At 35.8% G+C, this 17,915-nt stretch overlaps 1 protein-coding gene across 2 annotated transcripts in view; it reads left to right on the top strand.

Annotated features, from left to right (window-relative positions):
- LOC124368658 (RING finger and transmembrane domain-containing protein 2) overlaps positions 1-17,915 on the top strand; it is a 69,230-nt gene that overhangs the window by 23,380 nt on the left and 27,935 nt on the right. For both annotated transcript variants that reach the window (XM_046825909.1, XM_046825908.1), the window contains exon 4: positions 14,926-15,042. In XM_046825909.1, coding sequence (XP_046681865.1) covers positions 14,926-15,042 — 117 coding nt within the window. The remainder of the gene's footprint in view (positions 1-14,925; positions 15,043-17,915) is intronic.

Genomic DNA, 17,915 nt, shown 5'->3' with positions numbered 1-17,915 from the left:
ACTTCTCTTTCATTACGTTGTAGTGGAAATCATACATCAGTGTCTTTGATATGTCTAGAATACTCATACCTACGTAAATAGGTTTATTTAACAAAAGTTTTTTCTTACTAAAATGTACAGCAACTAGGTTTTCTGTAAAGATGGTTCGACTCTTAAAGTTCGGTTTGCTAACCCATCTTTCCACTAATTTGGACTTAGTACCCAAACGAATGTCCACACGATTTCTCATATTTTCCATAGTTTTTCCAAAAACTGAGTTGTTCATAAGTTTGAAAAAGTCTTTCTCAAAATCATTTTTCGCCTTTGTACGCTCCATGGTATTCAGATTAATGTACGGTTGCAACCAATTGCTTTGACTGAAACTAAGAACTCTATGAACATGTTTTAGTTTCATACCCAGACTCAAATAAAGCTTTAAATTTTTGTAGTGTACGACATACTTTTCTTTGCCATAGAGAGTTGTCAGAAGCTTTGCCATTTTCGATCCTGGTGGGACTCTACGTTCTGGAGCGAGAGGTAGATCAGAGTGTACGTCGTGTAGTTCTTCAGGATATTCCAAATCAACTTCTAATATGTAGCCTGTGGGTGAATCGTCACTAACTTTCATTACATCGATGTCTGTACTGCTCCACTGAAAGTTTGCATATGGTAGTTTTACAGACATTGCCCACCCATACAGGTTGTTTGCATCCAAGTACATGAGGTAGTTGTTTGGTTTCGATTTGTCGTAGTCTTTCATGTAGGGATTGTTTGCCTTCGCATATCGATGAGAACACTGTGAAATACCACCACGAATACCCTTTTCAACCATGAGTACCATATCGATGTCAGTCAATAGAGACAGTTCGACTTTTGTAATTTTCAGCATTGCGTTCCAAGCCAACCCAGGTGCTGTGAAATACCATGCAGGATCTAATTTGTATGTATTGAGACATACATCCCTGAAGTTTTCCATAACATCTGCAAGCAGCAAGACATCGGTTTCGTTATATAGCATTGTATATTCTTTCATGTTCTGAATGTTAAAGGCGGTCCATACATCGCACGCATGTTTGTAATCTTCATTTGTTATGTTTTGTTTATTCAGTCTATTGTAAAATTCTTCTTGACTAGGCAATGATGTTTCACTATATTTTTCTATACTGTCCATGTAGTCGTAAGGGTACACTCCTTTTCGTAGCAATAAATTGAGGTCCTTACCATTGTAATATGTTGAGATGTGTTTGAATTGAGATCTAGTCAGATTCTTTGCCAACCTATCGAGACTTTGTGACATGAACTTGAATGAATCGATGAATCGTAGTTCAATTCCACCTTCCACACTGACCGTAAAGGAAATGTACCGCTCCTCGTTGTTGGGTATCAATGATATGCGATTTTCGAACTTACCAAACTCTTTAATGAATAGGTGAGTGTCGTAACCTGCTAAATTATGAATGAAAACAGGAATGAACCTAGGTTTTTTGAAATTGATGTTACACTTGTTGTGAGCTGCTCCTCTAAACAAACCCGTCAAATGGTTATGGTCTCTAACACGATCATCACCAAGATAATTTCCACAGATATGACACGTAGTTGTAGATTCAAACATTTCCTGTTGCTCTTTTGTCATCAACTGCATGGGGACTATTGCTTCACTCTTGTAAAGTTCATTAATCCTTATCGACTCCTCAATCAATGATTTTACAAATACATGTGCAGCATCGTCTCCAAAGTATTTAATCGGTGGTTTGGAAAAGCCGTCCTCTGACACCCCATACATACAGAAGGAAATGGCATTATGTTTCTGATATTTGATAGTGAACGACTGATGATTACCATTACAATCCACTTTACACGGTTGACATGTTGAAATAGGTGCTAGACAGCATTCAAAGTCTGCGTAATACACAAAGGGCACTCTCATTGAGCAATTGAAATCTTTAAATCTAATTACCGTTCCTGGCTCTGGTAGTTCCAATTTTACAGCATCGTGTGTGTTACAGTCTTCTCTATGCTTGATGAGTAAATCCTCTCTCGTAAAGTGTTGCAAACACCTATTGCATATCCACATTTTATGTCCATTTCGTGAGATCTGTGAACTAACCAAACGGGACATATCTTTGATCCAGCAGTAGTGAGTGTTTGTTTTTTCTCTGATAAACAGTAGATTAACATGTTTTTCCATCTCGTTATCAGTTATTCTCAGCGGGAATATATCGAACTTGTCATCATAAGCATAGACATTAACAGAAATGCCACTAAGTCTTTCAAACTTTGCTATATCATCAAGTTTCATGGGGCATTCGCAAGTTGCTAGTGCATGAAGCAGCTCTCGTTTGAAAGGTTCGTAATTGCTGATTCTTTCTGGATGAACCTTAACTGGATGTAAAGCTGCCAGAATAGACCACATAAAACATTTCTGATCTTCGTTTTTTACATTAATAACAGCCTTTTTGGATTGAATCTGTTTTGGTAGAACCACATAGCTGGATCCGTGAAAAGGAACGTATCGGTTGACTCTGATCTCCAAGTCTTTCACACTTTTTAGTGACCATTGAGAACCGTTTGCCTCAAACTCCTCCATCTCAACCAACATCTTAAGTTTTGCTGAGTTATAATAGTCAGACAGAGACGTTGTCGAGTAAAGAATTTCATTTTTTGTTTTAAAGTTCATGACTTGAGTCACCTCCACATCGTTTATTATTTTCTTGAATTCAGCATGATAAACCATGTTTACCTTAAGATTTTTTTCTTTTACAGCTTCCTGAAGTTTTTCAACAACGAGTGGTTTGCATATCTCAAGAAACATTTTTTGATCTTTGATCCCACGTTTGTTCATAATCACATACGTTTTCAATCTTCCCGTGAATGCCGACTGGACTTCTGATATTTCATCAAGTATTGTCTGTGACTCCTCTGGAGTACGTACCGGAACCAGATGAGGTGTTGAAGGTGATTCTGTTTCAGACAGAAGCTGTCTCTCTTCCATGGTAGGGCTAATCGAATTCTCACTATTAATTGTACTAGTCGGTGTCTCACTAATAATCTTTTTTCACACCTGTAGGTATCTTTTGCGGTCTAGTCGGTTTTCGGATCATCGCTTCAAGAGCTATATCGTTTGTATTGACCTTTGGTACTTGTTTGACTTCCCTTGGTCGTTTTGGGTATTTCTTTACCAGCATGTTGATGTCTGGAGTGGGTGCCGGCAGTCTTGGTGTCAGTCTCGTAATGGGTAATATTTCACTCCTGTATCGAGGACCTTCATGAAGTGCTGACAAACGGATATGACGTTTCGATTGTTTGTGACGGTTCCAGTTCGATGACTCTATTGGTGTTTCACAAATCCAACACATTTTACTTTTAGGAGCTGGTTTGATTTCCATCTTTTTCAGACGTTCGTTATATGTCATACCATGCTGGTTTTTGGCACATTTCTGAGATTTTTGGTGCCGAGCCATGTTGGAAACCGTTATTTCCTTACTGCATTTTGGACATGGTTTCTTCTGGGGTTTTATTTGAGCACGTACATCGGTCGGACTAAGCACGTTGTATGTTGGACTCTCTGGGATATGTAGTGGTGAATTGTATACAGGACTATATGGTATATGCAGTGAATAGTCGGACTCATCCGGAACTTCAAATGGTGGTGGACCAAGTATTGATATAATTTTCGATGAATCGGGGTGTATCCTTTTTACTGGTGGTTCAAACTTTGGAGCGTCAGCTTTAGATGGACCAATTATAGCTCTAATTTTGGAATAGAAATCTGGAGTGTCCAACATAGACAAATCAAAATCAGCAATCGCGTCTTGTTCTTCAGGTCTGAGATTTGAATAGGACTCTGGCAACATAGACATATCAAAATCAGCAATCACGTTCTGGAATTGATTGTCACTCACAGCATCAGCGTAGTTTTCCAACATAGACATATCAAAATCCGGAGTTTGTCTGTCTAACGTGGACATGCATTTCTTTGTATTTTTATGGCGGGACATGGAGGAGTTCTTGACTTCAACACCACACCTTGAACATACTTGTTTCATCGAAGGAGGTTTTTCATTCAATCCGTTGGAAGAAGCATAAGCTGGTGGATTTGACGCTGACATACACTTCTTTGTTTTTTGGTGGCGGGATAGGTTAGATGCAGTAACCTCAGCTCCACAATTCGGACATTTCTTGACTGATGATCTTCGAAGACCGTCCGTAGCATTGAGAAATGCTGTTTGCTTGCTAGCAGGAGAAAACGCCATTATTATAGAGCTGGCTACTCTCTTACTGTATGGGCGATTGACGATGGAAAAGGATGAGGTATGGATGCACTTCTTAGTTTTTTGGTGGCGGGATAGGTTAGATGCCGTAACCTCTTCTCCACAATTCGAACATTTCTTGACTGATGATCTTCGAAGACCATCCGTAGCATTGAGAAATGCTGTTTGCTTGCTAGCTGGAGAAAACACCATTATTATAGAGCTGGCTACTCTCTTATTGTATGGGCGATTGACGATGGAAAAGGATGAGGTATGGATGGATGAGAATAGGAAGAGGAGTAGGAAGAGGGTGGGTGTGTGGGATGAGTGGAAGGAAGGATGAGAGCATTATTAATACATTTGACTCTGAACTAGAACATAGTTTTTTGTAACTCTTTTTCATAAAACGATCCTATTATTTCCTCACCAGACTGGTCTGCGATTTTGTAGGTAACAGGGCAAGTTTTGTTGACAGCCACAATCCGAAAAATTTCTCTTGTCCAATTTCTGCGGTATTTATTTCCAAATACATCTTTCTTTATAGTAATTCTTACACGGTCTCCAACCGAAAGTCTGGGTCTGAATACTAGACATCGTCCAGTGTTTGCGTACATGTTTCTTAAAGTTTGTTCATTGCTTGAATTCACTTCTGATGGGCTCATCTTTATAGTGCTATGAAATTTACTGTTATATTGACGTAGAAGCTTCTGTAAATGTGACACCCATCTAAAAGAGTTTTGAATTTCAAAGTGCACTTTCATTTTTTTCATTGAGAGTTCTATGGAAACGCTCTATAATGGCACTTTTTTCCTCATTTTCAGTATGGTATAACTTTATTTGATTTTTGTGTAAAAACTCTCTAAATTCCTTATTAACAAATTCTCGTCCTTTATCCGTGTGAAGAAGGTTCGGGGGTTTGTGACCAACCAATTTCGCTCTTCTTAATATTTTACCAAACGATTTAGTAACCTCTTGTGAGCTTTTAGTTTTTAATGGTTCTGACCACGCATATTTTGAAAACGTATCAATTACATTAAGTATGTATCTGAATCCATCATTTTCCTTTGAAAACCTAATCATTACAACAAGGTCTGCAGCCCACAAATCATCAATACCCAAAGTTACAATTTTTCTCTTAGGGAATCGCTTAACCACAGGTTTATGAACCTCTAAAGCTCGAAGCAGGATTTCTTTCCGACTTTTCTGATTCATTAATACTATCCACAATACACTTACATTATACCAAACTAGTAATTTATAAGGTGCGGTGTTTCGCGCGGCGCGGCGGTGACTGGACAGTGACGAGGCGCGTACAGATTGTTTGTATACTTATAGAAACAACACGCGGTGTCTCACACGGCGCGGTGGTGGTGACGGTTCAGCAGTCGCGCGGCGCTGCGGTGACTGGACAGTGACGAGGCGCGTACCGATTGTTTGTATACTTATAGAAACAACACGCGGTGTCTCACACGGCGCGGTGGTGGTGACGGTTCAGCAGTCGCGCGGCGCGGTGATGACGAGGCGCGTGCCAATTGCTTGGCGGTGACGATGACGGTTCAGCAGTCGCGCGGCGCGGTGCTGACGAGGCGCGTGCCGATTGCTTGCATACTTACAGTAACAACGCGTGGTGTCGGTGGCGGGACAGCGATGACATGCGTGGTGATTCGCGCGGCGCGGTTCTGACCACCCGTACTCACACTCTTAGTCGCTCTCTAAAAATTCTGTCCCAGGTTCGGTCTCACACGGTTTGTCCCAGAACCGGTCTCGGGTGCGTTGTCCCAGGAACGGCCAAAGTATACTACTGTAAACATTTGGTGTGCAGCGACGTAACTAGGGGGGGGCACGCGGGGCATGTGCCCCGGGCGCAAGTTGTTGGGGGGGCGCCAACACGGCCACAGATTTTTCTAATAAAAAAATTGTTGAAAATATTTTTTAATGCGAGGTGTGTTGCAAAAGAAAATCATTATATTTATTATTTTTATTTTGATTTAAGTCTAAGAAAATGCAAAGTGAAATGATGAATGCTATCTGACTATTTACGAATCATGTTTACGGTCTGCATGAACTTGTACAGAACGAGTATGGGCACACTGTGTTATCTGTGGAATGACTCACTAGGGACGGCGCGGCGTCAGACACTTCCTTCCCCTCCCGGCTCCCACCCGCAGCTCCCCCATCCCTCTCACCGCACCACACATGCCACATTGCCACAAACACAACACATCGATGCTCGCTGGCCTGACCTTGACTAACAGACTAACTGCGTATGTTGTTGTGCAGTTGTGCACTACTATTGTTGACAATAGTTCATACTTCTACTTCATTATATATACATCATCAGTGGTTCGGTTCACGTAAAGTGGTTGCGGAGCTGTTTCTTTGAGTGTTACTAGCAATATTATTTTCGTGTTTGTGAATATTAGTCATGTCGAAAAAACTGTCTGGTGCGGAAATATCGCAAAAAGAGCTAAAGAGAGAAAAAAAGAAGCACATCAATCCTCGTCTCTTCTATCATCATGGCTAAATGAAAACAAACAGTAAAGGTAGGTAAGATAGATATACAGTACTTTGTTACTTTGTATTTATTTAACTAATACAGATTAATGATTAACTTATTGAAAACCTTAAAAATATATCATAATTAACTTTTCTGTAACTGTAGCAGCGTACTATTGATATGAATCTGTGTTTAAAAAATATATAATTGAACACAGGGTTTAAGCTTTCTTCTTCTTAAGCTATTTCTTAGAAACGCTAACAAGCAGCAAATCTAGTCATCGTCACACTTGAAGACGACATTTCGCTTTAACCAAGAACTAAGAACGTCATAATTTATTTAAAAAAAATAGTATAGTAGGAGATGCTTTGTCGGCAGTATTGTTTAATTTAGCGTTAAAAACTATGCTTATAGATAAATACGGCACAATTTAAACAGCTAAGTTCTACCACAAATTGACAAATATACCAATAATATTATTTTATCGAATGAAGGTAACTCGAATTTTTTATTTTTTCAGATGAAATCAGCTGTAGTACAAGTACGACTTTTGAAGATGGAGGGTCATCAGCTGATGCAGTCCAAGACGTGTTTTTCAAACTAATGCTAATCTTGGTACGGAAAATCTTCAGCTGGAAGAACTTCCAGTTGTACCAACGGTCACCAGGATGACGTCGAGGGTGAAGAGATCGAGATGTTTCAACCGGAGCAAAAGTATTATAATGGTACGTCTACGAGTTTGACAACTGATCCAACCCATGGTGAGTCTACTAAATCTATTGATCTAAAAGATCCGGGGGAAGTGGCCTAATACCATTTCGGATGCAGACAGATGTTTTCTCGTATCGAGATTATTGAATGAAGGGAAAATAGAACCTGATCTTAACAATACTTTAAGAGATGGGAGACAGTTGACTAAAGAGTGGTTTACAAAAAATTATGCCTAATGGCTTAAAAGTACATCGAACATGGCTAGTCTATAGCAAATCAAACAATTCCTTTGTATTGTATCCCATGCAAACTTTTTTCGCACACTGAACATCAACATCCACATAAGATTTCTGCTTTAGCCAAAGATGAAGGGTTCACTCAGTGGAAGAAATTGAGTGAACGGATTCCTGAGCATGAGAACTCCTTAAATCACAAACAGTGCTTTTGTGCTTGGAAAAATTTAGAATCTAGTTTAAGTAAACGTTCTGGCATTGACAAAGAACTACAAGACATGATTGCACTTGAAGAGGCACACTGGAAGGGTGTTTTGTATGCTATCATTGATGTAATCTTACACCTAGCAAAAGATGGCCAGCCCATTACGAGGGCTCCAATTGAAAACCTGGATTTCAGTGACCCTAGATGCGGTTAGGTTTTTTGAACACTATTGAACTAGTATCTCATTACCATGCACCTCTGAAAGAGCACATTTCTTCGCCATAAAAAAAGGCCAAGTCAGTTACTTTTCGCCGCTCATCCAGAATGACTTTTTAGACATTAATTGCAGGAAAAGTCAGAGAAAACATATTTTGTGACATCAAGGCTTCAAAATACTTTTTCAATTATGTTTGGGACTGTACTCCCGACGTAAGTCATTTGGAGCAAATGTCTCAAGTCCTTCGTTATGTGAAAATCACCGAACAGGGTCCGGAGGTAGTGGAGAGTTTTATTGATTTTGTAAAAGTTGGTGAAAAAAAAACTGGATTGGGTCTTTTCGCAAGAAATTTCAGAGAAAATCAAAAAAGATGGCTTAGATTTGAAGAACTGCCGGGGCCAGTGCTATGACAATGGTTCGAATATGGCTGGCAAATACAAAGGCGTCCAATCTAGGATTCTTGCCGAAAACAAACACTGGCTTATTTTGTTGCCTTGCGCGGCTCATTCCTTAAATTTAGTAGGTGTGCAAAATGCTGCTAGTATGTCAGGGGAGGTACAGTCATACTTTGGAACTCTTAACTGCTTGTACAATTTTTTTGCTTCCTCGACCAATAGATGGGAGGTTTTATTAAAACATGTCCCTCTATCTCTAAAAACTACAAAGTAACACCAGATGGTCGACTAAGAGGGAAGCTGTACAAGTTATATACAAGCATCTAGGTAAAATTATAAATGCTTTAAATGACCTCAGAACCAGCCTAACTACCTCAGATGAAACAAAAACTGAAGCAGCTAATCTTTTGAAAAATGTCAAGCAGTTTGAGTTTATAGTTCTCTCCTGTTTTTGGTACAAGCAATTGACCCGCATTGACATTGTGAACAAGCTCCTACAAGTGGAGAATATCACCATACATAGATCGGCCAAACACATCAGTCGATTGATCTCTGAACTAGACTCGGAAAGGGCAAACTATTCAAACGCTGCAATGAAAGAAGCCAAAGAAAATGGCAAACAAATCTTGGCCTTGATCCTCATTTCAAAGTAGTTCGAAAGAGAAGAAAAAAAGCGCATGTTTGATGAGAATGCCGAAGATGAAGCACCTGAATTCTCAGAAGAGAAGAAATTTTCAACAGCAGCTATTAGAAATCGTCGATCGCATTCTTTGTGAACTCAGAGAAAGATTCAAACTCTATTCAAAACATAAATCATTTGTTTGGTTTTCTCAACGGAGCTAGCTTTTGGAACAATGAGTGGGGATGACCTAAAGGCTAAAGCAATTGAATTAGCCTCCAAATATAAAGAAGACTTGGACAAAGACGAATTGGCAACTGAAGTGGAAAGTTTCAATACCATGGTTTGGATTTTAGTACCAAATATCCAACAGCCAATTCTGATTGATCTTCTGAAATTTTTGTGTTGTGTGAACAAAATGGAGGATGTATATCCAAACATAATGACTGCCTTACGGATCTTCTTGACAATTCCGGTTTCAGTGGCTTCGAATGAAAGAAGTTTTAGTAAACTTAAAAATAATAAAAAATTATTTACGGAATTTGACAGGGCAACAGAGGCTGACAAACCTAGGGATTATTTCCATTGAGCACCAGGTAGCCTCAAAACTATGCTTCAGTGAGATTGTCAGTACATTTGCTGCAAGAAAAGCCCGAAAAGTTAAATTCTAAGAACAATTAAATGTTTTAAATCAATATTTTACATAATTTACTATCATAAGTGTTTTAGTATAAATGGTGTTGTTTTTGAAATAAACTATTTGTTTTTGAAAATACGTATTCTATTATTTACCAAAATATATTTAGGCCTATATAACTTTGAACTTGAGGTTGAGTATTTTAAGATCAAGATTCAAGATAGTAATAATGTAGCGTACCCGGTTACCAAGATGGACACACCACACTTTTTAAGAGGAGTTATAAGGAATTAGTTTCAGTTCAATTGGTGGGGGGGAGGGGCGCCAAAATAGGTGTTTGCCCCGGGTGCTGAATAACCTAGTTACGTCGCTGTTGGTGTGCTGTGTCGGGAGTGGCATAATTGGTTCATACTTTCTTGAAGACAATAATGTAAATTCTCTTACTGTAAATTATCAATCAATCAAAAATATCTTTATTTCCTTTATGGTACAAAAATTAGAAATCGTAGGAGCACAATTTTACATTTATAATATAAAATTACTTCAGTAAGTAACACTAAAACATAAAGTTGTAAAGAAAAATTAAATATAGACTACTCTCACGTTTGTGGAAATATTTCCTCACATAGGTGCATAGCACCTGTGCGTGAGAGAAAGAGTCCCATTAATTCAAAATTAAGTTCCTTAGGGAAACAAGATGTTTAAAAAATGTTGTTTACTTAAAAAAAATATATAGAAAAATAATTTATATAATTATACAGTACAGATTATAAGTACAGATAACGCTCATAGTGGTATACAAGTAAAAGCAATATGAGTTTATAAAAGAGACGCAATAGCAAACATATTTATCAGGGAATGTAGGGTAATAAAAATAAGAATAAATGACAAACTGTTAGATAATGAGAAATTAAAAAAAACCGACAGGCAAACGGACTCAGTCAGGGTAATGCTTGATGCCTCTGCCCCCTCCTTTCAGTTATTCTACCCCAAACTAATCTTACCCCTCACCTTTACCTACCACGCTGGCAACCAACACCACACTCACACGCTCACACCCACACAACACAAACGCACAACACGCATGCACACGTGCACGTGCACACACACACCTATCACCATGCAATCACAAATATAAAAACACGCTCCCATCCTGTAATCCAGTTTTGGACATTAAATTCTGTAATCAGATGTTATAATCCTTTCCATATAATCACAACCCACACTTTTTAACCAATGTTTTACTTTTTATTTTATAAATTGATAATGTATATTATAAAAACATATCCTTGAGAAATGTTGGTAAATTTCTATAAATAATGTGAGAAACAAAAAAAGTGTCTGTTTTTGAAAAGGTTCTATTTAGCCTAGGTGTAAATATGGAGGATGTAAAATTTCTTGTTGTGTAATGGTGAGTCGGAAATTCAAATATACTTCTGTAATGTTTGAAAATATATGCAACAACTACTCTAACAAACAGTTGTCTTATATCCAAAACATTCATTTCGGTGAACAGCGCCTCCGATGCGTAATGCCTATTTTTTCCCAGTGCTGCTTTAAGTATTGCTTTCTGAGTTACAAACAGTGGATTTAAAATACTTCTATAACTAGCACCCCACATTATGATCCCCCCCTCTAAAAGCGATTGAACATATGCAAAATAAGCTACTCTTATTTCTTCTAAAGTTGAAAATTCATGCAGTTGACGAAAAGCATAAATGAGTTTTCTAAGTCTACCATTAACATAGTGAACATGTGCAGATGAATTCATTCTTTTGTCTAATATAACCCCTAAATATTTATAATTAACAACCCTTTCTAAAGATCCGCAATGACAAACCAGACTTGTAGGATTACCACACGTGTAGTTTAATTAACAAATTAATAACGGTGTCACTGCTGTCTCTCAGGGCAATAGGCATAAATTTAGACTTAGATATATTTAAAGAAAGCAAATTTTGATCAAACCATTTTTTTATTAGATATAGGTCACTATGCGCTTTTTGGAAAACTTCTTCCCAATTGGACCCCTCATAAAATAGAGCAGTATCGTCTGCAAAAAGTGAAAGTTTCCCAGAAAATCTAATTTTAGAAATATTTATATAGATTAAAAACAGAATAGGTCCTAAAGTGCTACCCTGGATTACTCCATAATTTACAGATATCAGAGTACTATTGATTCCGTTAATTGTGGTTATTTGCCTACGATTTTCGAGATAACTATCGAAGCAATTAAATGAATTATTTTTTATTCCAACTATTTTAATTTTTGGCGTAGCTTGTATCTATAAACTGAATCAAATGCTTTGGCTAAATCAAGGAACGCCAATAAACATTTTTTGTTAGATGTCATTGCTTCGTTCAGACTCTTAGAGATACTAAAAAAACATCTGCGATACTCTTAGATTTTCTAAACCCGAATTGACAGTCAGTTAATATATCATTCTCTTCTAAATAAGGGACTAATTGGTCTTTAACTACCTTCTCCAAAACTTTGGAAAATACACTTAACAGGCTAATCGGTCTATAGTTTGACATCACGGTAACATCATCCGCTTTAAATAATGAAATGACTTTGGCGATCTTGAAAACATCTGGAAATTTGCCTGTACGTATACTTAAATTAACTATGTGAAGAAGCGGAATGCAGAGGAATTGATAATTATCAATCAAGAGGGATGCAGATATACAATCATATCCCGGAGTTGAGCCACCACGCATGCTAGTAACGTACCTGTGAAGTTCTGTCTCAGTGATAGTGTGAATTGTGAATTCCGTGTTAACCGTATAGTCATTGTCATCAACGACAGGTGGACCGCTCGAGTCAATAGCCCGAGCTAAATTGTAACCTACTTGTGCAAAATAATTATTAAATTCTTTAGCCACCTGACAGCACTGGTTTCACGACAGAGTACGAGTTCATGGTTTTATCACCTGTAAATTGTATAATGGGAAAACTGTTTTTTTATTCACTCTCCCAGATCTCCCAGATAATTCATTTATTATTTGCCAAAAAAGTTTCAGATTATTCTTACTACTGATAATTTTTGATCTGTAATAGTTAAATTTTGCTGATTTAATTTGCAAATTCAATCTGTTTCTCAATTGTATGTAGTATTCTCTTAGATTCCGATTGAAGGGTTGTTTTTTGAGGAGTTTGCTTATTTTATCCCTTTTCCTAATGCCCCTTACCAACTCTTCTGAAATCCATGGTTTAATTTTTTTAAATCTATGCTTCTCATTTGTAAGAATCTTCTTAGACTTTTCAGTAAAACTGTTTAAAATTTGTAAGAATAAGTTTGAACAAACATTGACCCGGATTGATATAGGGTCATTCTTTATCATTTTATAGGAGACCTCAGGTGATTTAGTTATGTCTGAAACCTGTCTTTTCGTTCCAGCATGATGGTGCAACCACCTTTCAATATTGCTTTCCTTCAAGAAACTTGGCAATTGCCTCATCTCACTCAGAACAAACTTTCCTTACTCAGCCAATTCCCCTCATTGTACACCACCTGGCCTATGTCTGGGGAATGTAGAAGGAGAAGATTTCCTGTAAAGATCCATCAGCTATCATCGGCCAACTAAAAATAATAACCATGTGGAGCATGAAACAACCGAACTTCACCAAAATGATGCAAAACCTTCAAGAACAGTAGTAGTATTGTCTCAAACGGATTGGAGACTGTATTGAATACGTTGTTACCAGAATTTAACCAATTTTTCTTTCATTCTTGTATATGTACGATGTAAATAGAATCTTAACAATTTCAGTACTGTTTATTTTGGCGCATACTGTATGCACATGTTACGTATAGGCAAGTACATAACTATATTAAAAACAAAAAAGTCCTCTCTTTGAGACTGTCAATTCCATTAAGATTTCTTCTGACTTAATTATTAATGCAAATGATTTTATGGGTTTTAAGATTAGTTTTGATAAGATACTTCAAAAGATATTTCTTTACATGTATAGGAAATGATTATGTGAAAAACAAATAATAATCATGTAGGCCTACATGTTTACTAGTTTGGTTGTAAAGTCATTTTCGTATTATCATATAGTATTATAATTACGGGAATAATGGTTTTTGGGTGAAAAAAAAAACTTGTTATCAATGCCCTTGGTCAAAACTGAAACCTACTCAACTAATGTTTGTGGGATTCATACAATTCTGAGATTGAATATTTAGAGGAGGTAGTGCGCTACCGACCACACAAATAAGTACTTGTCTCAGATCCATAAAAGTTTCACTTCAGAAACTTTGATTGTAGTGTCTCAATGCTAATTTATTGTGAAAATGTGATTGTCTCAGATCCATACAAGTTTCACTTCAGAAACTTTGATTGTAGTGTCTCAATGCTAATTTATTGTGAAAATGTGATTGTCTCAGATCCATAAAAGTTTCACTTCAGAAACTTTGATTGTAGTGTCTCAATGCTAATTTATTGTGAAAATGTGATTGTCTCAGATCCATACAAGTTTCACTTCAGAAACTTTGATTGTAGTGTCTCAAAGCTAATTTATTGTGAAAATGTGATTGTCTCAGATCCATACAAGTTTCACTTCAGAAACTTTGATTGTAGTGTCGCAATGCTAATTTATTGTGAAAATGTGATTGTCTCAGATCCATACAAGTTTCACTTCAGAAACTTTGATTGTAGTGTCTCAATGCTAATTTATTGTGAAAATGTGATTGTATATTAATACTAATCTATTGACTGTGATTTATATTTGGTTTAGATTTTCCCATAAGAAACTCTGTATTGATTATGGATTATAAACCATTTGTAATAACAGATAAATATATTTTTAACAATTCATTACCATTAAGACACTAAAATCTAAGTTTCTGTGGTAAAATATTTGTGGATCAGAGAAGAGTTCCTATTTGTAACACAGGTTTAAACTTTAGTCTCATGTTTAAAATAGAGTCCCAGATCGGCAGCTTATTAGCGTATCCCCGTAACATTATTTTCACGCATGTGTGGAATTTCAGTTCTAGTCCTTTTTATTTCCTTTTTAACATTTCCTTCCAATGTTGTCTTCTTTTCTTACTTAGTCAACCAAAAATATAAAACTAATAAAGAATTTCCTTGTAAAAAAAAAAATTAGAAATAGTATTTTTACTAATGTTTGTGTTATTAAATCTGTGTATTAATAATGATTTTTAATTTCTAGATGTGGCTGACCTACTAGCTCTAAGTCCAGAAGCAAGCTCATTTTTGAGAGTTGTTAAAAAATACCTTCCATTTGTAGTAATTTTACTGGCTAAAACCATCTACGACTACAGTCCAGGTTAGAATATTTCGTATTTGTATTATAATATATCTCTAAAGACTCAAACACTACGCTTAAATAATTTGGATCCACCCTCTTTAGGTTTCAATCCTCGATACATAGTATTCTATTTTTGTAACATTAACAATGGCAAATGTTTGATTGTACAAAATAAACTTTAAATAAAGAGGTTTTCTTCAATGAATATTAAGTATAAATATTATTCATCTTGCTTTAATTTAGTAATAATTTAATTTATACTTACTGTGTACGAGAGTTTCAACTTTCATTCGAGGATTCAGTACAGTAGCCTTTGAGCAGAAACTTGTTATAGATTATTTTTACAAATCAAAATTAATTTTTCACATTTATGCTGTCTCATTGTAGATTATGACAATTTATATTTATTAATCGGGGCAAACAGACAGAAAGTACTGGCAGTCTGGATAACACAAATTAAATAGAAGTGAAACTTGCTCACATTGACTAATAATTACAAGATTTTTATGATCAAAACGAGCAAAAAAAGGTTTTATCATTAGAGTTTCGATGTTCAAACTCTGAAATAATTACAGGTGTGATGTAGAAAAAAATTAACTCAGTAAAGATAACTTCATTTCAGCATGTCAGTTTTGTTATATCACGATGAAAATAACTTACTTCGTTTAAGTTTAAACGTGTATTACCAATAAAAAGTTCAATATTTGGAATGATAGAAAGTTTAATGTTTTCAGAGATATTTACAAATGTATAATCCAGTTTAACCCACATTGTTCTACTGGTACCTATATAGGACACCACAAAAATGTGTAGTTACTGTTTTTTAGTCGTCATGGTAGCAATACTCTACAGGCAGGTGTGAGTTAATTATTAAAGTTGAAGGCAACTTAAAAACTTATTTTTTTATAGTCTTGAATAATAATGTGATTAATTTTCTTGATTAACCCTTTGAGTGCGCAGAGTTTTGCTATATGGTATGCATGAAATTCTGAGCCAAAATGCCTGATTTTGCAAGGGTCTGGTTAAAAATTCATAAAAAATTATTAAATTGGTATAATATCCTGGATTTTGGTTTGTTTTGTAGATAAATATATTTTCTTTATAAATATAATACATTCATTAATAATTTAACGTTTTTATACCAATAAAAAAAAAAAAACATTAACAAAACCTTTATGTGCAAAAACATTTTGTTTTTTATTTTGACACAATGTAGTGTTATTGAAATATTTTATTTGTTCATTTTCAGTTATGCTATCTAATACTCCACTTAATTCTTTACAAAAAGACATATAACAACTTTTTTTATACTTATAAGTAAAGTTTGGAAAATAAATATGAAAAAATGAACCGCTACAAAACTAGAAAGTTTCTAACCTAACCTGACACTCTGTGTCTTGTCTACAACACTGCTAATGCTTGAATCTAATGCCTGCAATACTAGGTCTTCTTGTCAGCAATGTTTTTACAATTCATTTTTTTATAAATATCACTGAACAAACACAAAAAACATAAAAACTATACAAATGTATTTAGTAAAGGACTAGATGCTTACGATCGCCGTAACTCACGGTCAAGTCATTGTTCTACTTACACACAGACTAGAACAACATAAACAAAACAAAATATGAAGATACTAACACTACAAACCCATTTACACTTATAAACTTTCAATATTTACATAATTTGTGAAATAAACACCAGCGCAAACAAAACATATGACGGCTCGTCCGTGTAGCTGTCGATTCTAAACTCGACTAGGGCGCGCTCTCTTTACAACCGCTGTAAAAATCAGAATCTACCCAAAATTCAACAAAATCTTCATCAAAAGTTACGTTGAAGCCTTTGGAATACGGATGTATAGTCATTGAGCTAATTTAGATAAATACTATATAAAATATAAGCGTTACTGCAGAAGTCGCAAATAGCGATTCGGGCATTTCTTGCATATAATGCAGGATCGCAAATTGCGATGCTCCGGCACTCAAAGGGTTAAGATGGATTTTTGTATTTATTAATGAAACTCAAAAGGACCAGCTTACGAGCTGGTGATTTCGTAGGTTGCAACTATTGTTAATATAGAACCAAAATCATCTACAGAACCTAGATTAATGTTGGATTCAAGAGTTTGAGATCAGATAATTTTGAGATTACCTTAGTTTGGAGCTATATTAAAGATCTGGGTTATTGTCAGTAAATGTCGTAAATTTTGGACAGTTTTGTTACCCGGGCCAAGAAAAAATACTGAAGATAATAAGGGTAAGGATTTATTCAGCAAATGAGAAGTTCAAAGAATAACATGGTTATAATAATTTAATTTTAATAATTTATGAAAAAAGTATAAAAAGTTTACATGGTTTTTAATAAACAACCTAACTTTTTCAACAAAACATAACTTAACAATATATTTTGTATAAAAACCTTCATTACCATTGTGTGTAAGTCTCCTTTCATAAACATACTTCAAAAGAATCATATTTTATTTTCAACTGTTTTTGAAATGGGCGTAATTTCAATATGTCCCCAGTTGTTACCTGTCAAATGCATACAATTCCTTATACAGTTGTAAACAAGATTATTTCCTGTCCTCAGGAAAAGTATCTTAAAAAGTTGACTTTAAAATGTTGCTAAAAACGGTTAGCACCAATTTAAATTCATTGAGGAATTATGGAAAACATTTTCAGCAAAGGTATCAAAGGGCTCAATAGCCTATAAAGTTAAAAAAAATAAATAAACTTACAACCAAATGCAATGTCTTAACTGGGCCATAGTAATGTAAACAATTGAGATAAAAAACATACAATAATCTGAATCTGAAATGTATAATGAACTGACAAACATAATAGAGGATAAGTGACATTTGGTTTGATAGCGAATTGATGTGCCTAGAG

This window comes from Homalodisca vitripennis, chromosome X (assembly GCF_021130785.1).
Source record: "Homalodisca vitripennis isolate AUS2020 chromosome X, UT_GWSS_2.1, whole genome shotgun sequence".
In the NCBI taxonomy this organism is placed as follows: domain Eukaryota; kingdom Metazoa; phylum Arthropoda; class Insecta; order Hemiptera; family Cicadellidae; genus Homalodisca; species Homalodisca vitripennis.
This window is presented reverse-complemented; position numbering and strand designations above follow the sequence as displayed.